At 65.4% G+C, this 21,910-nt stretch overlaps 3 protein-coding genes across 3 annotated transcripts; 2 read left to right on the top strand and 1 right to left on the bottom strand.

The window, feature by feature from the left end:
• Nucleotides 1-283: 283 nt before the first annotated feature.
• EMIHUDRAFT_68375 (hypothetical protein) lies at nucleotides 284-622 on the bottom strand (the record flags this gene model as incomplete). The annotated part of the gene is made up of 1 exon (XM_005760366.1): nucleotides 284-622. A coding segment is annotated over one exon (339 nt), but the record flags the coding sequence as incomplete, so codon positions are not given.
• A 2,782-nt stretch (nucleotides 623-3,404) lies between these two features.
• EMIHUDRAFT_218032 (hypothetical protein) lies at nucleotides 3,405-4,109 on the top strand (the record flags this gene model as incomplete). Its single annotated transcript, XM_005760365.1, has 2 exons — nucleotides 3,405-3,515; nucleotides 3,744-4,109. The coding sequence occupies 2 exons, from the start codon at nucleotides 3,405-3,407 to the stop codon at nucleotides 4,107-4,109; spliced, it is 477 nt and encodes a 158-aa protein (XP_005760422.1).
• A 4,507-nt stretch (nucleotides 4,110-8,616) lies between these two features.
• Nucleotides 8,617-9,177, top strand: EMIHUDRAFT_68366 (hypothetical protein; the record flags this gene model as incomplete). Its single annotated transcript, XM_005760364.1, has 1 exon — nucleotides 8,617-9,177. A coding segment is annotated over one exon (561 nt), but the record flags the coding sequence as incomplete, so codon positions are not given.
• Between the last annotated feature and the right edge of the window lie 12,733 nt (nucleotides 9,178-21,910).

Here is a 21,910-nt window from a genome sequence, read left to right as displayed (position 1 = left end):
GGTCCGGCCGACGCACCGTCTTTGCGAAGTTCTCGGCGTCCACGATTTCAAACGTGGCGGCGGTGGTGGAGAGGCGGATCAGGTGGGCAGGCTCCGTGCTCAGAATCTCGCACAGCTTGGTGAGGAAGGGCGCCGCGCGCGGCGCCGCGTGCTGCGTGGAGCTCGCAGCTGCCGCGGCAGTCTGGGGCGGCACAGACCCAGGCACCAGCTCTCGGATAGGTGCAGGGACCGCGACAGGTGCAGGCTCTGGGACAGGCGCGGGAGCGAGGAAGCGAGCGATGATCACTCCAAAGTAGTGCGTCACAGGCCCATGCTCGGACTCACGAAGCGGCGCCACGGTCAGCGTGTTCATGAAGGGCTGGCCGCCCTTTCGGTAGTTGAGCAGCTGGACGGCAAAGGTCTGCCCTTGCAGCACCGCATCGCGTAGCTGGCCGAGAGTTGCCTTGCACGTCCCAAAGCCCTGAAGGAGGGCGCAGGTCTGCCCGATCGCCTCCTCCGCGCTGAAACCACACACACGAGACCAAGTGTCGTTCACGTGCACTATGCGATTTGGTTTCGTCGCCTCTGTGATGACGCACGCCTCGCGGCTCGGCTGAAGCGCCCTGTGGACCGTCGTGGGCATCGAGTCGAGCGCCGGTAGCAGCGGCAGCTCCGAGGGCACCATCTGGAGCCAGGATCACGACAGCAGCGGTGGACGCAGGAAGCGTGGCGGAGCAGAGACACTCCCCGAACTGCTTCATCAATCTGAAGCATCGAGAATCCTCTTCCATTTTCTCTTTCTCTCTCTCTCTCTCTCTCTCTCTCTCTCTCTCTCTCTCTCTCTCTCTCTCTCTCTCTCTCTCTCTCTCGCTCGCTCGCTCGCTCGCTCGCTCGCTCGCTCGTGTGTCGACACACGGCCGAGAAAAGACTTCGACCGGGTTTGAAAAACTTGGCATGCCGTACAACTAGATGCAGTTGGCGCTTCTTTCTGGTGTTAGTGCCAGTGCGCGCCGGTCCGGTGCCCAGAAAGAATACGACAACCCAAACGAGGTGGGAGAAGGACACACGAGATCGGCCGAGATCGGCCGAGATCACCGACGGAGGGGCGGGAGGCTGGTACGCGCCGACCGCACGCGCATACGCCACCGCCGTGTCGACGTAGCCGATGGTGACCGTCCTTCCGTCCACACTGTGGTACGCTTGGAAGCGGCCAGAGTGCTTGGGCGCGCGCACCTCTCTTAGCCCGTGCTGCTGCTGCTGGAGAGGTTGCAGCTGCAACCCCTCCCTCCGCCTCCGTCGCGACTGCAGCCCCAGAAGGCAGACACTCCCGCTCTCGATTTAAACAAATAGAGCAGTCAACCCCTGGTGGGATTAGGGCAGCAACCCGACGGGCAGACCCCGCCCCGCTCGGAGGGCGTGCACCACACAGCACACGCTCTCGATTTCCCGCGAGAGGAGTTACCACACGAAAAAATGGGCGCAGGCCTCCAGAAAGAAAGAAAGAACAGAGACAACCCAAGGGAACGCGCGCGCGTTTCTTTTTGACCGCGCAAGATAAAAGGGTGGCTAAGGGCTCTGCCCGCAAGGCGCCCGCGTCGCAGACGCGGTACCATTGACAAATCTGCGATATACCCCCACACGAGCAAATAGCCAAAATCCGAATACCGTGCACGAATCCGGCGATGTGGGCCGTGCAAGCCTTCAGCTGGTGCCAAGACAATCGTACAATTGAGAGAGAGAACCTGCGGACGGCCGGAGCCGAAAGGTCGTCGACGAATTCATCAACAAAACTCCGCAGGCCAAGGCACCACCCGAACATGCGATGCGCGACGAACCCGGATATGAGGCGGGCAAGTACAAGATCAAGCCAGAGATCTTTGCCAGGTTCGTTCGCAGCTGCAACGTCACCCGAGCTGGAGGCCCTAACCACGTCGACTACGACTTTGTGCGCATCATCACCGACAGCGAACGTGGCTCCAAGTGCCTCCTTAACTACTTCACCGCATTCTCGTGGGGCGTCGAACACCCTCGGTTGCAGCAGCTCGACGCCGACCTCAAAGCCCTGTGCCTCGTCAAGGAAGACGGCTCCCTCCGCCCCCTCGGCATGTGCAGCATCATGCCGCGGTCGGCTGAGCGCTGCATACACATGCAAGAGTGCCCCTGGATGGAGCAGTACCTCACCTCGCCGCTGCCCGAGGATCGTCACGCCCGAGATGTGGCCATCGCCAACGCCGCCGCCGCCCTCACCGCCGCCGAGCATACCCTCAAAACCACCGTCGACCGCGTCCGGGCCGGAGGCGGCACCGACAGCGACATCACAGCGGCCAGAGACGCCCTCGACGCCGCCTACCGAGCCGACGCGGCTGCTCGGCAACCAGTCAACTTCCCAGTCAACTATGGGTATTCGAAGAATGGAACCCATCTCGTGTGCCACACAGTCACTTCGTGGCACACCCTGCGACCTGGGAATGCGTCAATCAAGTCGGACAAGCGTAACTTCTTCAACCTCACGGGACAGCCCCTGGACGCAGACGGCAACCCAGACCCGAGCGGGTACGGCAGGACTGTCTGTTTTGAGTGGGCGCGTAAGCGCAATCCGGCACTCATCCCGGCGATGCGGTTGGTGTTTGGTCGACGCAGCTTCCTCCGTCTGTGCAGCGCGGACGGACCGCTCCAGGACCCTCGGGCAGCCGGACCGAGCGACGCCGACGCACCGTGGGACCCGCTCAGCCTGGAGCCGCCCGGTGAGGACGCCGACGGCTACATCCGGTCGTGCTGCGGCGGCGCCCAAGGGCGCGCCTTCTCAGGGATGTGCACCACCGGAGTCAAACACGAGATCGACAACATTGTGCAAAAGAAGAACCCGACTACCCGCTTCGTTTCGTTCATCGACGACATGGTTCAAAACGACACCGTGGCAGTGTGATGCACGCCCTGTGAGCGGGCGGGGTGCGCACTGTGCCTCTGTGTTCGTGCGTCGCCCATCTCTCCTGGAGATGACTTCTCTATTTATTTATTTATCCTTTGCGCTTTGGCCGCGTTGGGTAGCGAGGATTGGTGTGACGCGATCCACGCAGGCGTGTTTTCTGGCGGCCGACCGTCAGTGCACGGAGTTGCCCCTCCCTTCTCCGACTGCCCCGGCTAGTTGAATTAATTGAATTCTTAAAATACAAGCCTCTCTCACAGGTCACAGCACGCTGGCACGACAAGGGCGCGGACTGGCGCGGACTGGCACACACACACCGGCTCACCACCAGTGAAAAAAGAATCACAGTTTACTTGCGCAACACCCATCGGTGGAGGTACACGTGTCCGAGACGAGAGTGGACCTGAGCAACGACATGACTGGCGGCAAATGTGAACCTCTCACAGGCCAGCGCACAGCGCCATAGGAGGTATTTTCTTCTCAATAACAAGGCTGTGAAATGATCGGAGTGGGCGTGCTGCTCCTCAGCCTCGCGCTGCAGCCGCTCCAGCACCGTGGCAGCGACCCGCTTGGCAGCGGCGCACGGCGCGGCCTCTGCAGGGCCGACTTTGTTCGCGCGGCGTCCGCTGCGGCGCTCTCTCTGCCCGGGTGCGCCGTGCTGCCGCTCGCGCCGGGACCGGCGCTGGCCGCCGACGCCGCGCCCGCTGCAGCGGCCTCAGACGCCGCTGCCGTGTCGCAGCTGCGCGTGGCGGACTACGCGTTCCGGTTATCGTATCCGGCGACTTGGGAGCCCTCGTCCAAGCCCGTCAAGACGCATCTCCTCGAGTCGATCCTCAAGGGGCCGGCGCACAAGGCGCAGCTCGGCGTGACGGTGGACCCCGTCAAGATCTCGTCGCTGGAGGAGTTTGGCTCGATCGCCGAGGTGTCCGAGCGCGTGCTCAAGGTGGAGGAGGGCCGCGACGGAGTGCAGGCGGTCGAGCTGCGGAGGGCGGTCGCCGAGCCGGGCTCGCCGACCTACTACGTGATCGAGTACGCGGTCGCGAGCTCGAGGGGGAAGAAGATGTACCTCTGCAAGTATTGCATCGCCCAGCGCAAGCTGTACGTCCTCCAGACGCAGGCGGCGCTCGACAGCTACGACGCGGACGCAGACAGCATCCGCACGCAGCTGAACTCAATAGTCGCCTCGTTTGTGGTCGGCGGCTGAACACCGCGAGCGAGACGGGAGTGTGGGGGGTGAGTAGAGGTACTGCATGTACAGGGCGCTAAAAAATGACGGCGGCGGACGGATCGTGGTCTCCCAATGGTGGCGGTGCGTCTCTGGGCGGGGCCCCGCGCGCGCGCCGCGCGGGGTCCTCGCTCTGGAGGCACCGTGCGCCCCGCGCCGCAGTGCGGAAACGGGGCTCCGGCGCTCATACTCGCTCATACTACCAACTTCCCGATCTAACCCGGTCTAACAGAGGGCAGATTTGGAGAGATCTCGAGGAGTACATACAGATAGACCCTCCAACCACCAGAAAACTCCGACCTGATCGGTCGTACTGACCGCCGACTGATCACTCCAGACAGCAGACAGGCCGACGTCTGCACGTGGCCGGGCCGGGCGAGAGGCTTGACACGATCCGACCCTGCGACCCTGACGCTGCTGCTCTAGCTATCAGCCATGCACTGCTGACTGCTGCCACAATGTGCGACCTGTGCTGGCCCACTTGGCGGCCTTCCCGGTCAGTGGTGAGGCGCAGTTCAGAGCTGTCGATGGCGCGATGCCGCACTGGTCCCACATTGGTGACATGAGACCACCAAGTTTGCCGGTCCAAGAGAGAGGCACCGGCGCTGTCCTGAGAAGGTGCGTGGTCCCTCTTGACTGCCCATGCGCGCGAGGCTGTGTAGGCATAGCCTCGAGAGTGCCAGCAGCCAATCCGAGGTGACGCGCATTGCGCCAGAAGCGTGCACGCAGCTGGAAGGACACCTTCCTACTGGCCGTACGATCAGGTCGTCACTGAATGCTTGATACTAAGGCCGCGAGCTATGCAGGTGATCAATTGTGCATCATGGCACGGTCAGCTGCGCCGACAGGCTGTCGCAAGGCGTGATAGCATGGCCGCAAGTACGCCGAATTCCCATGAAAACAAGTAAAAATCTCGAAAAAAGAAAAACAATCCGAAAAAATCGGCGCCTGCGGCGGGCCATGGGACCCCATCTCCCCCCCGCATGGACACCCTCTGGGGCCCCCGCGCCGGCCCAGAGGGTCCTCGGTTGCCGCGGCGCCGGCGGCGCGCGGGCGGGGCGGGGGTGTCGGTCTCGCTCGCGCGGCAGCTCCGCTTCGCGTTGGCCGCGTGCCATGCTCAACCTATATACATGAATACTACATGTCTCGGCACAGCACAAAAACAAAACCCTCGCGCTCACGCTATGGTAAACAAGTGCGACAAACATGCAAAGACATGCGTGTGCGTGTGTCCCGTGGCGTCAAAAAAGGAAGACGATTTATCGTGTGTGTCACAAGGATCCGCCACGATCGCGCACGCCACCCTCGCGCTCCTCGTCGCAATCGAGCTGCTGCTGGTCGACGGCCGCCAGGTAGCTCTCCTCCGGGACGCCGTCGAGGAAATCGATGCGCCACACCAGGTAGCACCAGCAGCCCCAGTCGTACAGCAGCTGCACCGAGACGGGCCTGTCGTCGACCAGCAGCACGTACTCTCGCAGAAAGTCCTTCTCGGCAGAACGCGCCGAGGGCTCAAACGTGACAGGATGCGTCACCGCGAAGGACCACGCAGTGCAGCCCACGAGCCACGAGTAGTGCTCCTCAACCTCGGCCGTGAAGTCATCCAGCCCCACAGCCCGGCCGCTCACGTAGCCGCCGATGAACTTTGCGGTGCGCCATGCCACGCGCTTGTCAGAGAGCGCCATGCCGGACACGAAGGAGGACTGGCCTGGGGAGCGCGCCGCAAAGCGAAAGGCCTCTGCTATGCCGCCGGCATTGTGCTGCAGATTGACCATGACGTACTCGATCACTTTGGTCGGCGACTTGAAAGCGCTCGGGCCGTCCTCCGCGAGGTCCTCCAGTGCCGTCTGCAGGCCACGCCGCTGAAGCTCCAGGGTGAGCGCCGCGCTGCTGAAGCCGCCCGCTGCGGCACCGCAGCACGCGATCGGAGGACAGCGCGCACGGCGTGGCGGCGACAGCGTGGCAAGCGGAGCGAACAAGAGCATAAATAGCGCAGAATGCTGGCGCACTGGCAGGGCCCCTTTTCGGCTCCCGCGGCGGCGCAAGCCGCCGGCGACCGTTTTCTTTTCCGCAGGCGAGGAGGGTTTGAAAAGACAAAAACAAGGGAGGGAGGGGAGGAAGGTGTTGTTTGAGAATGGAAAATACGAGAAAAAATCCTCAGGCGTTTCGCGCCTGAAGGTTGCTCACCATGCACCAGCACCGCACCGACGCGCTGCTGGACTCCATCGCGGAGAGTCTGCGCTGCCGCATCTGCCTCGAGATGCTGGGCTCGAACGGGCGGCCCGAGCGCCTGCCCTGCGACCACGCCTTTTGCCGCGCCTGCCTCGCCAAGACCATCGAGGCGGCCGGCGAGAAGAATGCCAAGTGCCCGCTGTGCAACGCCGAGATCACGCGCCGCACGGCCAAGGAGGACGGGCAGCTGGCGCGGCTCGCCCGCGCCTTCGAGCGTGTACGGGGCGCCTTTGCCGCTCGGCCCGCAGGCGCGCCTCCCTTCCGAGGGCGGCTGCCGCGCTGCTTCGGCCGCGACAGCGACAGCGACGAGGCGGCGTCCGAGGACGAGGCGGCGCACGTCCCGGTCGGAATGGACGAGACGCCCGTCCGCGCTGCCCTCCCGGCCGGCGAGAGCGAGACGCAGGCCGAGGCGTGCGCGGGCGGTGCTGCCGAGACGCCTGGCGCCGTGGGGCAGGGCGGGCTCGCCGAGCCGCCGATCGAGGAGGAGATCGCCCTGCCGGACGCCGCCACCCTCGCCGAGTTTGCCCGCCTCCGCGCCGAGATCGCGGCAACCATCGCACGGCAGGGCGAGGTGCGGCGGCCGTGTAGCGGCGGGAGTGGGGCTAGGTCGGCTCTGTCGGACCACTGCGCGCGCAGAGAGCGGGCGCGCCCACTCCCCTCCCACTCCCCTCCCACTCCCCTCCCACCCCCTCCCAACCCACAGGCGCGCGCGCAGCTCGAGGCACTGCTGCCGCGGCTCGCCGCCGAGGGGTCCGCGCTGCAGGGTCCGATCCGCGAGCGGCTCGCGCAGGGAATGGCTCGCGCGGCGGCGCACGCCGCACAGGGCGAGCACGCGCCGCGGCTGGCAGGCGGCGGTGCGGACGAGCAGGGGGACCAGGGCGGCGCATCGCCTCGCTCGGATGACGGCGTGGCGCCGACCCGGGCAGCGGGCGCCGCCGCCGCCGATTCGCCGCCTTTTGAGGGGGCGGCGGCGGCGGCAGAGGCGGCGACCGAGGAGGGGGCGAGCGAGGCGGCGAGCACGGGGCCGTGCAGCGGGGCCGCGCGGAGCGATGCGGGGGCGGGGGAGGCCTTTGGCGGCGTCGAGCCCTGGGCCGGCGGCGCAACCGTCGGCGGCGCAACCACCTGCATGGAGGAGACCGGTGTGGAGACGGTGCAGGGGGGATACTTTGGGGAAGATGGTGCCGGGGCCGAGACAAACGTCGAGACCGGGATCGAGACAAACGTGGACGAGCACGGGGTCGAGACTAACGTGGAGGAGTACGCACCGCTCCGCGCGGGCGGAGGCCGCCAAGAGGCTGCCCCCGAGGCAGACGGCGGGCTCGCTGCTTGCCTCGCAGACACCGCCGAGTCACTCGGCGCGTCGCCGGCCCACGCGCTGCCCGTCGCACAGTCGCAGACGCAGCTGGACGGACCCGAAGAGACGCAGCTCGACGCCTCCCCGCTGCAGTCGCCGCCGCAGCCTATCCTACCGCCGCCGCCGCCGCCGCCGCCGCCGCCGCCGCCGCCGCCGCCGCCGCCGCCGCCGCCGCCGCCGCCGCCGCCGCCGCAGTCGCCGCAGCAGTCGCCGCAGCGGTCGCCGCCACAGCCGTCGCCGCAGCAGATGCCGCAAGAGCCGCCGTCGCCGCAAGAGCTGCCGTCGCCACAGCCGCGACAGCCGCAGCAAGACCCGCCGCAGCCGCCTCCGCAGCAGATACCGCAGCCAGACGTCGCGCCCCTTCCGCCTCCGCCTCCAGTCGTGGCGCCGCCGACGCCTCCCGACGCACCGCCCCCGTCGGGTGGCGTCAGAGGGAGGCGGAGCCGGCTCAGCGGCGCCTCTGGCGGGAGGGCATCCTCTCGCGGCCTTCGGCCGGTTGTGCGGTTCGAGGCGGCTCCCGCCCCGGCTCCCGTTGAGCTAAAGAGGAGCCGCCGGGGCAGTGGCGGCGCGGGGTCGAGCGGACAGGGCGGCGGCGGCGGAGGAGGAAGCGGCGGCGGCGGCAAGGGTGCTGGCGCGCGCGGCTCGCCACGCGACGTGTTTGAGTTTACAGGCAGCCCTCCCGCGGCGGCGGCGCCGACCGGAGAGAGCAGCGAGGCCGCGCCGAGGGCGAGCCGCAAGACGAGGGGAGGCGCGGCGAGGACTCCCCTCCCGAGCACCGCCGCCGCCGCCACCGTAGCTGCCGCCGCCTCCGCCGCCGCCGCGTCGCCCAGCGTGGCGACGACCGCATCGGCGGGGTGCGCCACCGACTCGGCGTGCGGCGGCACCGCGCCGGACGACGCGTCTTGCGCCGTGTGCGGCGAGGAGGACTCGTTCGAGGACAACCCGATCGTGCTGTGCGACCGGTGCGACCTCGCGGTGCACCAAAATTGCTACGGCGTGCACCGGCTGCCGCAGGGGGAGTGGCTCTGCGACCCGTGCGCCGCCGGCGAGACGACGAGCACGCTCGGGTGCCCCGGCTGCCCTCGCAAGGGCGGCGCCTTGAAGCGGACGCGCGACGGGGAGTGGGGCGGCTGGGCTCACGTCGTGTGCACGCTCTTCCTGCCCGAGACAGGCTTCCTCGAGCCCGAGGCGCTCGACCGGGCGGCCGGCTTCGACCTGATCCACCCGGACCGCAAGAAGCTCAAGTGCCACCTGTGCGACGATGCGGGCGACCGCGTCTGCGGCGGAAAGATCCAGTGCACCCACGGCAGGTGCCAAAAGGCCTTCCACCCGACCTGCGGCATGGCGCACGGCCTCACGATGCAGATCACCGACGAGGGCAACATCGGCTACTGCGCGGCGCACGCGCCGGGCGCGCCGGCAAAGGCGCGCGCGCAGGGGCGGCGGCGTAAGAGCAAGGCCTAAATGTGGCCCGGCGACAAATCGCTTAATTAGTTGGTGTAGCGACAAGCCTGCGAGACCTCGCACTTTCGGCGGCCATGTTCGGAGTGCATCTCTGTGCGGAATTACCCCTACTTAGCACAACAACAACAACATGTACATGTACAACAAAGAATTTCTGGCCGCAGATCGGACGAAGAAAAATGGCGGCTCGCGAATTTTAAACATCAAAGACGAGAGTCTTGCGCCGCGACCATTCAATCGGCCATTCGACACTAGTTGATTCGAGCGCACGATGAGGACAGACGACCGTACGGCAACGCATCGACCCGCGTCGCGCTGCTGCTTCGTAGTCCTCGAGGTTGCGCGCGAGCTCCCTGAAGGGCGACCAGTCCGCCTTGAAGGCCTCAAGTAAGGCCTCTACAACTGTAAGCGCGCCGGCCCTGCCGGGGGCGCCCCGGGGGCACCGCGCCTTACCCCCCCCCCCCCCCCCCAACCCTCTCACGAGCCCGAATCCGAGTCCGAACCGCTGCCCTCGCTGCTGCTGCTGTCAATCGCTCGCCTCTTCCCCCCCGCCTTCGAACGCGACGGCGCCTTCGAACGCGACGGCGCCGTAGCCGCCTTCGAACGCGACGAGGACGGCAACCCCCCCTCGTCCTCGCTCTCCGTCACCGAGCTGTCCGCCTGCTTCCGCTTCTCGCCTGCATAACGTCCGCGTGCCGCGCGGCGCTTATAAGGCAGCTTAGCCAGCCGCCGTCGTTGAGGAGAGCTCAGCCTCTGCGGATTGCTCACCAGCCGCGAGACCCAGGCACCGACGTTTTCGCCCGCCGCCCGCGTGCTCTGCTGTAAGTCCACGCCCGGGTTCTGCGCTGCCCACGCCTCGGCAATGCAGAGCATCTTCTCATCGCTGTCGGCGAGCGAAGGGCGACCGTACGGCAAGGCGTCAAGTAGCGTCACCTGCGAGCCTGACAACTTGTCTGAGCGAGACTTGCGGTTGCAGATCCACACTCCGATGGGGAAATCGGTGCCAGAGGGCGTCGGGATCGTGGTCTTCTTTTCGATCCGCTTGCCCGGGTTGGCTACCACCCATGCCTTGGCGAGAGAGAGAACCTCATCGGGAGTCAGCTCCTTGCCGATCGGAAGCGCGCGGAACCGCCGTTGGTGCACCTCCGAGAGCGAGCTCATCCGCCTCTGCGTGTTCATGATCCATTCTCCGAGCTTGAAACTGCCCCAAGGCGCTGGGATCTCAGCCGTGGTCGATATCCGCTTGCCGGGGTTCGAATCCACCCAGCTCTCGGCGAGACCCAAGATGGTGTCAACATCGTATTGTCTCGCGCCGTAGGGCAGCTTCTTGAACCGCTGAAGCTGCGGCGGGGAAAGGCGGCTTCGCGCCGTCTTTTGCCCTTTGCCGTCGCCAGACCGAGACGCAATCCAAGACCCGAGGGGGAAGCTGCCTGCATACCACGGAGCCGGGAGCGTCATCGTGCACGAGATGCACTCGTTCGGGTGGTCCTTGACCCACTGCTCGGCCAGCGAGAGCACGTCGTCCGCCGTGTAGTTGCGCGTGCCGTAGGGCAGCGCGTCGACCCGCCGGAGCTGCTCCGCGTCCAGCTTCGCGCGCAGCCTCCGCGCGCCATCGTGGTTGCCCTTGCGGTTTGCGATCCACGAGCCGAGCGCAAAGTCGTTATCGGTCTCCCACGGCACCTCGTCTGCAGGCACCTTGAAATCTTGCTTAGTCTGCAGGCACCTTGAAATCTTGCTTAATGCGCTCGCCCGGGTGCGCCTCGACCCACCGCTCGGCAAGGGCCAGCACGTCGTCCGCAGAAAGGGCTCCCGCCGCCGTGTCCTCCTCCTCCTCCTCCTCCTCCTGCTGCTGCTCCTCCTCCTCGTCCTCCTCCTCGTCCTCCTCCTCCTTGTCCTCCTCGTCCTCCTCGTCCGCGTCGTCCTGCTCGTCCTCGTCCTCCTCCTCGTCCTCGTCCTCCTCCTCCTCCTCGTCCTCCTCGTCCGCGTCGTCCTGCTCGTCCTTCTTGGATGCCGGTCGCTTCCGGGTGGTGCCGTGAGGCAGCGCGTCGAGCCGCCGCAGCTGCTCCAACTCCATCTTGCCGCGCAGCGTCTGTGCACCTGGGTTGTCGCCCTTTCGGTTCGAGATCCAAGCGTAGAGATGAAAGTCTTTGTCGAACGGTGCCTCAAACTTCTTCCCGCGCAAGATCCGCCCGCCGGGGTGCTCCTCCACCCAGCTCTCGGCGAAGGCCAACACCGTATCCACATCCGGATCGCCGTAGGGCAGCTTCTTGAACCGCTGAAGCTGCGACGCGGAAAAGCGTTCTCGCGCCTCTCTCGACGTGTCGCTGTCGCCAGACCGAGACGCAATCCAAGACCCGAGGGGAAAGCGGCCTGTAGACCACGGAGCCGGGAGCGTCATGTTGCCACGGATGCGCTCTTTCGGGTGGTCCTTGACCCACTGCTCGGCCAGCGAGAGCACGTCGTCCGCCGTGTAGTCGCGCGTGCCGTAGGGCAGCATGTCGAGCCGCCGGAGCTGCTCCGCGTCCAGCTTCGCGCGCACCTTCCGTACGCGCTCGGTATCGCCCGTATGCTTTGCGATCCACGAGCCGAGCGCAACAAAGTCTTTATCGGTCTCCCACGGCACCTCGTCTGCAGGCACCTTGCAAATTTGCTTAATGCGCTCGCCCGGGTGCGCCTCGACCCACTGCTCGGCAAGGGCCAGCATGTCATCCGCGGAGCCGATGCCAGCCTTGCCAAATGGCAGCTTGTCCAGCCGACTCAGCTCAGCAGGGTAGATCGCATCGCGCATCTTTTCAGACTTTGCGCTGCGGCGGGTGCGGTTTGCAACCCACTGTCCGAGGGGGAAGTGGTCGTCCCAAGGCGTCCGAATCTTCGTGCCTGTTTGGATCCGGCGCTTCGGGTCATCGCCCAGCCATGCGTCAGCTTGGTCCAGCACATCCTTGACGGGAGGGTCGCCATATGGAAGCCGATCCAACTCCGGCAGCAAGCCGCTGCTCTCCAACTTTTGGCGCAAGCCCACCGAATAGGCGCCAGTCCCGACGCGCGCCTTGACCCACTCTCCGACCGCAAAGTCCCCCCACGGCGCCGGGACGACCGTGGAAAAAGTAATCCGCTTGCCAGGGTTGGCAGCGACCCAGGACGTTGCGACAGAAAGCGCTTGCTGTGCATCGTACTTGGGCCCGTAAGGCAGCTCGTGGAAACGGGTGCGCTGCTCGTCCGTCATCTCGTCAAGCTGCTTGCTGCGGTTTCTGCGGCAAGCGATCCATGAGCCGAGCGCAAAGTTGTCGTTCCACGGCGCGACCACCTTTGTCTTGGCCTCGATTCTCTCGCTCGGATTCTCCTCAGCCCAGCGCTCTGCAACGTCGAGAATGTCATCGATGTCGTATTCAGCGCCGTACGGCAGCTTGTCCAGCCGTGACTGCTGCTGCGATGTCATGCCGGCTCGCTGCGCCATGCCGTACACGCCGGTGCACGATGCAAGACGCGCGCTGATCCAATCGCCGGCGTGAAAGCTCGAATGCCACGGCGTCGGAATCTTTGTCTTGTACTCGAAACGCTCGCCTGGATTCAGCTGCACCCACTTCTCAAGCTCGTCGAGAGCCTCATCGACATCGAACCGCACGGCGGTCCGCTCGAGCTGCACGTCGTACACCTGGTCGCGCAGCCGCTGCAAGGCCGCCTCCTCCACCTCGCCGTCGGCCGACTCGAACTTGAGGTAACGGCCCAACTCTTTGAGCGCCTCGACGCGCAGCGCCGTGTCGCCGCCGCTCTCGAAGACCGCCTGCCCGCGCTTAAGCTTGATGAAGGCGACCTTGAGGCGGCTGTCGCTTCCAGCGAGGGCCGACAGCACGTTGCACGCGTTCCGCATCCCTGGGTCCTCTCGCGGCTTGCCCTCGCCGCCGCCGCCGCCGCCCCCGCCGACACCGCCCCCGCCGTCGCCGCCTCCCTCGCCGCCGCCGCCCTCGCCTCCGCCCTCGCCGCCGCCACCCTTGCCGCCGCCGGCCTCGCCACCGCCGGCCTCGCCACCGCCGCCCTTACCGGCGCCGCCCTTGCCGCTGCCACCCTCGCCACCGCCACCTTTGCCGCCGCCGGCCCCGCCCCTGCCGCCCTTACCACCGCCGCCCTCGCCGCCACCGCCGCCGCCGCCGCCGCCGCACTGGCCGCCGCACTGGCCGCCGCCTTCCTCGCCGCCGCCACCCTTGCCGCTGCTGGCCTCGCCACCGCCACCGCCCTTGCCGCCGCCGCCCTTGCCGCCACCGCCACCGCCCTTGCCGCCGCCGCCCTTGCCGCCACCTTCCTCGCCGCCGCCGCCACCGCCACTGCCACCACCGCCACTGCCGCCGCCGCCACCGCCACTGCCACCACCGCCACTGCCGCTGCCGCCACCACCGTCACCGCCGCGACTGCTGCCGCCGCGACTGCTGCCGCCGCGACTGCTGCCGCCGCCGCGGTGGCCGCCGCCGCCAAAACTGCCGAAATCGGTCGGGTCAGCGTCGCCCGTGATCACGAGAGGCAGCAAGATCACTGCCTCCTCGCACGCGCTCTCCACGTCGTGCCGCAGCACGCGCCCGACCGCCTGCGTGACGCCCTCGGTCGTCGCCTGGCCGGACAGGATGCCCTCCGCCTGCGCGTCGGGCACATTGACGCCGACGCCGAGCGAGCGCACGTTGAACATCAGCACCAGCGCACTCGTGTCGCGGCTCGCATCGCGGAAGCGGCGGAGCTCCTCCTTGTTCTCCGTGGTGGTCTGCTTCGAGTGGTACTCGCAGAAGCAGCACTCGGCGCCCGCCTCAGCCTGCTGCGGGAACAAGCCGTGCTCCCACATGTCCTCGGCAACCTTTCGCGCATTCTCTGCCGCTTTGATGCTCGAGTAGAAGACGAAACCCTTGTGCAAGCGGTGGCGGTGCATTGCCGAGGCCAGCGCCAGCATCTGCGCTCGGCATGCCGCGAGCGCCGCGCGCTTCCGAGCCTCCTCCTCCTCCTCGGACGCCTTGCCCTTTCTCTTCCCCTTGCTTGGCGTCTGCAGCAGCTCGCGCGCCGACACGTCGCCCTCTTTCGGCTCGCGGAAGCCGACGACGCAGATCTTGTAGTCGCGAATGAGCGACCGCTCGATCGCCTGCTCCATCGTGCACGTAAAGACCCGCGGGCCGTACTTGGCCGGGTCCGCCATCGTCTGCAGCGCCTCCTCCTCCTCCTCCTCCTCCGCCCCCGGTCCGGCCTCGCGCGCCTCCTCGCCACCCTCCGCCTCCTTCGGCACGGCCACTTCCTGTAGGCAAAGCATTGGGACGGGGTCACTGAGGAGGCTTGTCGGGCGGGCGGGAGCGGATGGTGCGCCTCCCCAGCCCCCTTCTCCGTCAGCAGCGCCTTGAGTGCGCCATCCGCGTGTAGCCCCGCAGCCTCGAGCGCAAACTCCCACTCAGTGGCCAGCGAATCGCGCGTGGTGGGGTCGCTCTTTGGCTGCGTCGGGAACTGCTTCCGCCCGCTGTGCACCGACTCGTCTGCGGCGCGGCTGCGCGCCCAGCTCACAAGCGCAACCTGCCTTTTGAGCGCCATGCGGCGGATGCAGCCGTCCTTTTGCTCGAGCAGCTCGCGCAGCAGCGACGTCTTGCCGCCTCCGCCGCGCAGCACCAACGTCTCGAGGGGAGCCGCGCGGCTGCGCTTGCGAACCTTGGACCCCTTGGGCACGCGCGGCGTGGCCGTCATGAAGAGCCGCCGCTCAGAGCCGAGGCCGTCGAGCCGCTCGCTCACGGCGCTGCTCGACGCGCCGGCGTCTGCCGACGTAAGCCGGTACTCGCGGAGCGCGCGCGTGAAGTCGACCTTCTCCTCGAGGCTCCCCTCGCTCGCCTTGCCCTTCCGCGCCGTCACGTGGGCCTCGTCAAAGATCGTCAGCAGAGCGCGCTTCTTGCCCATCTTGTACAGCGCCTCCGCCACTTGGTCCGCCGAGTGGTACGTGCTCAGGATGAGGCGCACGCGCGGGCGCGAGGCCGCCGCCGCCGCCGCCGCCTCGCCTCCCTCGCGTGGGACGAGCCATGCGTACAGCGCGTCGGCGGCGCTCCGCTCATCGGTCGTCTTGGCGATGTTCGACCACTCCTTGGGCAGCGCCTTCAGCTGCTCCTGGGTTGCCTCGACGTCCAGGCCGCCCTCCGCGTCGCCCGCCGCGTCGCCGGTGAGCTCCTTGCGCTTGCCGCTCTTCTTGTCGAGCGTGGTCAGCGAGCAGACCGAGATGGCCGTGCACGAGAAGGAGCAGCCCGCCGCCCCGTCCTTGTCCTTCTCCTCACAGTAGTCCATCCACTCGCGCGCCGTCTGCGGCAGCAGCGCCAGGTTTGGGACGAGGACGACGATCGCGAGCGGAGGCGAGTCCGCAGAGACGTCGCCGCGCTCGACCAGCTTGGTGATGAGAGTGTCGGCCGCGCGCACGCCCACGCGCGTCTTGCCGCCGCCGCACGCGATCTGGATGTTGCCGCGGCTGTCGACTGGAAGCAGCTGCGCCACGATCGCCTCGACCGCCTCATCCTGCATCGCCGTCTTCTTGACGTTGATCGCGTTCATCCACGCGCGCTTCTCCTCGTCGGTGAGGGCGGCCTCCGTTCCCTCCTTCGACGCCTTGTGCCGCGCCTTGGTCGCCGCGATCGTCTCGTCCGCCCGCTTCACCGCCTCGACGCCAGCCCCGCCGCTCGCGCCGCCGCCGGTCTCGCCATTTGTGCCGCCCGCCTCACCGCCGGCGTCGACACGCCGCCGCTTGGTCCCTGGCTGTGCGAATTCCTCGTCCGCCGCAGAGATGTAGTAGAGCTCGCCTGCCTCGAGGTCCACCCATTCAGACTCGCAGCCTTGCTCGTCAAAGATGAGAGAGGCACCAGGCACGCGCTCCGCCGCCGAAGCGAAGAGCTGCTCGAGGTCCGCGAGCGAGGACGGCAGCTTCGCCGTCCACTCCTCGTCCTGCCCAGCGCCGTTCGGCCGCAGCCGAATGCTGCCTTTTGCACGCGCTGGCATATGCTGCAAATCCGCGCGGCCAGTGCCACGTACCCCCTGAAAAAAGAAATACTGCTGACGAGCCGAACCCAGGCGTGACTCGGAGATCGTCGGAGATCGAACCGTGTCACGCTGCCGGTGCTCCGCGATTTCTTTTTTCCATCCCCTACCTTCACACTGCTCATATACGTCGTCCTGCCGGCGTACGTCCCACCGCCAAGTGCGTCCGACACCGGATTTGATGAGCTTGGTCCTTGAGCACTTGAGCACTTGAGCACTGGATAGGGTCGATTCCGCGTGGTACGGGACCCCTCGATCGTCTCGCCCTCCCTCACTGGTATGTTCAAAGAAAACAGACACGCCAAACGAGGGATGGGACGAGGACAGGGTCCCCACCTGCACGAGCAGGATTTTGGAAGAACGATCAGGGGGACAGGTGGGGCTCTCCTGCTCCTGACAAGGGACACGACCGTGCCCAGTGTTGTGCGACGGAGTAGGTTTTAAAATTCTTTTTGTTGAGTGCCAGTGCGCGCCAGTCCCGTGTACAGCCATGTCCTCTCACGACGCGCCGCGTCTGAAGCTGCGCTCTGATGTCCCCTCGTACAAAAGGTTCAAGTCCACGTCAAGAACAACGTACGAGGCGCTGCTTAACGAGGCGCGACTGATAGTTCCAGGTCCCATCCGCCTCGCTGATGCGGATGGTAATACGATCGACAAGCACACGTTTGCGGAGCTCAAGGATAAAGCGACGGTCCATATTCATTTGGAGGAGGAGCCGGCGCCGGCGGCGCAGGAGGCGGCGGACGCGGAGCTGGCGGCGGACGCGGTGGCCGAGAGGGAGGCGGTGGCGGCGGAGGCGGCGGCGGAGGAGGCGGAGGAGGCGCCGATCGTGACCTTCCGGCCACTGAAAGACGACTCCGCAATGTGGTGGAAGATGCGCCTGCTGAACATACAAAATTTGCGCGCGTGGGCTGGCGACAAGCGGGACGCCTCCCTCGTGGTATGGGGGGACGCTTCCCCCCGATCGTCGCTGCTGCTCCTCGGCGCCGACATTCTCTCGCAACTAGCCGAGCGCGACACGGCGGGCGAGTGCGTGCGGCTGCTCTTGCTGTACGAGAGCGAGGACTCCCTGCTGCATGATTTGCGCGAGAGCCTTGCCCAGCAGGACCTGGCAGACGTCGTCGTCCTGACGACGGCACGGGACAAGCACGCGGCCGCGATGAGCCTCGAGGAGACAAGCGGATCTGCGAGGCTGCTTTGCGTGCGCCACGCGCCGCATGAGTCGGCTCGCTCTACGCAGCTCCTCTTTAACAAGGGCACGTTCGAGGCTGCGACCCTTGTTCGAGGCCTTCCGCGCCACGCCAAGGCGCCGCCACTCGGAACAGATGGTCCGCCGCTGCTGCTCTGCACGACCTTTAGTGCGCTCTCGGCAGGCAAGACTGACAGCGAGGCTCGGAAAGGAGTCCGCAAGGGGGCGAGCGGTCTGCTTGAGGCATTCCGACCACCCAACAGCTGCCGCCCATTCGACGCGTGCCTCCATCAGGCCGCGTCGCCGCCGGCTGGGCTGACCGAGAGCCTCATTAGCCTGCAGATACGCTGCGCCATCGTGCACTCCGATGGCCCCCTCGCGAGTGCAGGGTCAAGCACTCAGAGTGCAGAGTCCACTCAGGCAGGCAAGCCTGCCCGCGGTGGCGGCGCAGGCTGCAAGAAGCGGCGGCGGGAGATGACCGACGAGGAGAAGGACGCGCGGCGGGAGAAGAAGGAGCGCAGCGCAAAAGCCATCCAGAGCGGCATCCGCTCGCAAGCCTACTTTCAGATCACATACTCCCACGGCTACGACACCTACCTCAACGCGCTCGACCGCCTCGCGCTCAAGTGGCGACACGCCAAGGGAGTGGACAAGGAGGAGTCTGACTCGTCGGTGTGGTCCAAATGGGAGGGAGACGAGTCCGCAGTGGAGGCGCGCCCGTCGGCCGCGCCGCTCAATCCACGGCCCGTCTCTGCTTTGCTCGAGCAGATCCGGAGCGCCGGCATGCAGCGCGACTTCCTACGCCACCTCTTCCGGGTCGAGGTGTCACTGCGCTCCGAACCCGTCGACTACGAGGATGTGCTCGAATTCGTGCTCGAGAAGTGGGAGCAGGCGCTCCGCGCGGTCGGCATCCTCAAGTGGATCGTAGGCGATGCTGATCCATGGGGCATTGAGCGGCTCAGGAAGGCCATCCCTTTGGATGAGCTCGACGAGCAGGTGTTTCTATTTGAGAAGAAGCGTGTGCGGTGAATGGTTTCTTCTATTACTATTTAAAGAATTCTATTTGTATCTAACATGAAAAAAGGAGCGAAAGCCTCGAACGAAACAGCTCTCCTACCCGCTTCTGACCAGACACACTTGTGGAGTGTGAATGTGGACCAGGCAGGGTCCAGGCACCAGGGAGCGATACCCTCGCAGCACCCAAAAAAAAACCACCCAGCACCCACACGCACACGCACACGCACGCACGCACGCACGCACGCAAGAGAGAACTCTCTCCGCCCCCCCCGGGGGGCACGCACGCACAAGCACACAGCACACAGCACACGAAGGCCCCCGCACGGGGGGTCCCGGCCGACGTCATGATCGTCCGGACGCGGCCCTCCGTACACGGAAACAGGGTACCGGAGGCATTCCCGAACTCAAAACAGGGTACCAAGGGCAGATATGAGCTCAGCTCAGTGAGATCTAGCAGCACATACCCTTAGTACCCAGAATAGTCCAGTCTGAAAAAGTCGGTCCGACCTCGCGGAGCCGTCTGGCTGTCTGCAGAGCCCCTGCGGCGCGCGGGCACGCCTGGTCCTCTCGCGGCGGCGAGGAGGGAGCGAGCGCCGAGAGCAGCGTCAATCCTGTGTGCGGGGGGGGGGGGGGAAGACACTTATGCTCGTAGGTCAGGGAGGTGTAGATGGCCGGGATCAACCACCTGCACTCGGATGAGCCGCAGCCTAATCTCCGCCATCGCTGCAGCAGGCAGCAGCTTGCCAAAGGAGCCGCCGGTCGTCGACTTGCCGTTGACCTCGGCGATGAAGTCGCCCACGCAAAGACCAGCGGTGTCGCCAGCGCCTCCCTCGACCACGTTGGTAATTTGGTGGTTGTTGGGGTCGACAGAGATTCCAAGCGTCCCGCCCTTGCGTTTGAGCGTCACCGTCAGGGCGCGCCTCTTCGCGCCAGAGGAGCCGCCAGCCTCGTCGTCGGCGGTACTCCGCGCCCGCTTGCGGTGGGGAGCAGAGTCCGCGGCCGGCGTGATCAGTTTAAGCGCCTCGTCAAACTTCCAGCCGGCCTGTTGATCGCGTGGCACGTAGACTCCTTCGTCGGAGGGGAGGTTGAGGTCGAGGAGGCCGAGCACCGACTCCATGTGGTACGGGGCGGAATCGTCGACGTTGTACTTGAAGGTGTAGGCGCCGTCCGCGCCCGACTTGGCATAGAAGTTGCAGTGGATCTTATAGTTGGCTGCCTTAGCCTCGTCGAACGGCACGGGGAGATAGGTCCGCACGTAGCTCCCCCTCTTGCCGCCCGACTTGCAGAGCATCTGCTGCACGCGTCCGCACCACCAGTCCAACCTACCCGCGCTGTCGTACGTTGCAATCACAACGTTCGTGCTGATCTCGAGCATTGGTGTTGCACTTGTGAGCGGCGACTCCGTCGGCGGGTCGGGGGCGGGCGCCGCGGACGCGGCGGTGTCAGAAGCGGCGGGGCCGGGTCCGGTGCCGGTGGGGGCGGCGCCGGGCGCAAGGCCGACGGGGCCGGTGGCAGCGACGCCGGGCGCAAGGCTGGCTGCGGCGGGCGCGGGGGGGAGGGCGGCAGAGGCGCGGTCGCGGTCGAGATCGAGCTTGGCCTGCTTGGCAGCGGCCGTGATCTTCTCTATGCGCGACGTCGGTAGCTGCTTGCCGGCACCTGGCTGCTTGCGCTCAAAGAGGTAGGTGGTCTTGTAGACGCGGTGGCTCTTGCCGCCCCGAGTCACGGTCATCATCGGCGATATGGCCGTCGCCTATTGTCACGCACACCGCGCGTGGTAGATCGGATCACGTATGATTAAGCTCGTCATAAAATGAACAATTAATTAATTAATTAATAGGTCATCATCGGCGATATGGCCGTCGCCTATTGTCACGCACACCGCGCGTGGTAGATCGGATCACGTATGATTAAGCTCGTAATAAAATGAACAATTAATTAATTAATTAATAATTAATAGTCCGTTTCGCGCACCTAAGCTTGCAGTTACAACTCTCTAAAAATGAATGTTAGGGGCATAGTCGAGCTGACCGAAGGGGGAGGGTCGTCCTCGTCGTCCTCGTCGACCAGGTCAAGGATCTGCCGCGCCGCCTCCACGACCACGTTGTCATAGAAGAATTTGTGAAGCCCCGAAGCGTTCACCGTGTCTGAAGCGGCGCAAAACATGATACTCTCGCGCTGTGTACGTCCCTACTCGGACTCTGTCGTCGTGTTTCTGGTGAACTTACAAAAAACTCTTGTGCGCCTTGAGGATGTGCATGTGTGCGGTCTCCATGTGCTGCAAGATGCGAATAGAGCACGGTGCGCAGCCGGACCTGACGTTACTCTCTCAATTTTTCGGACAGAGAACATCCGAACATCCTGCCCATCTCGCATAAAAGGGCTTTACGTCGCCAAAGGCAAAAAAAAGTTACCGCGCGTGCCCGCCAAGGAGGCAAAGTTAGTTTTGAGACGTCGCATAGGTGGGCTCATCAGTCCTCCTGTCGAGTCGCCTGGGCAAGAGTCTGACAACGACAGCTTGCCGAGAAAGGGCAGCTACACGTCCAGCCACGCATCGAGTGACGACGAGCAACCAGCAATCCTGCTCCTCGACGGCAGCACATCGTCCTCGCATGCCAATCAGAGAAGGCAGGCAAGCCATCCGAGTGACGCCCGATCGACCCAAAGCGATCCCACGGTTGAAGATCCTGGCAAATATTGCGCTATCGCTAGTTGTTGCGCCCTGCGAACGACTACGGTGTGCCTGCAACCCACGGCCGCCCAAGCCGGTGTCTTTATTCAACGCTACGGTATGCGTGGCAGGAACGACAACGATAGTGGTGCGCAACTTCGCCGGTCCCGTTCACTGCTTGAAAAGGCTGCACAGAGCGCAGTATGAGCTCGGGCGTTGGCCTATTCAGACTGCGGGGGCAAATGCATACGCCACAACCACGCTCCAGACCGCGCTGCTGATCCGGCAAATTGGAGGACCTCGTGCCTCTCGGCTTCTCCTATGCGTGATGCTAGCAGAAAGGACGCTGATTCATGCTCAAATGCGGCACCGCGTATCTTCGAAACAGCTGCCGCTGGCATCCGACACGTGGACTAACAAAACTGCGATCTCAGTGCCCCAGCACGCAAAATTTTCTCTGCGGGGCTACCGCCCCGCACCCCGCCTGGGATAAATTCACACCTCTCAACAGCTGTTCACACTTGGAAAACTCATCGGATTTGGGCCACTTGCCTGGGTAGGGTGCCCACAGGACCCAAAAAAAGAAAGGAGAAAAGAAATAAATGGGCGACCCCCGATCGCAGCACCTCGTGTTGGAGAGTCGAGATATTGAGAGTGTGACTAGGAGGGAGGGACGCGGGGGATTCTCACAGGTATACCCTTGGAATGGCCGGATCCAGCCTTAAAAGTACGAGATCGCGCGCGCTTCGCGCGCTGCACCGCCTGTTCTCCGCGGCTGTGTGACGACGCGTGCACCGTGTACCAGCAAAGTTGGGCGCGCGCGGCGCGAC

This window comes from Emiliania huxleyi, assembly GCF_000372725.1.
Source record: "Emiliania huxleyi CCMP1516 unplaced genomic scaffold EMIHUscaffold_76, whole genome shotgun sequence".
Classification (NCBI taxonomy): domain Eukaryota; phylum Haptophyta; order Isochrysidales; family Noelaerhabdaceae; genus Emiliania; species Emiliania huxleyi.
Note: the sequence above shows the minus strand (reverse complement) of the source record. Positions and strands in the feature narration are given on the sequence as shown.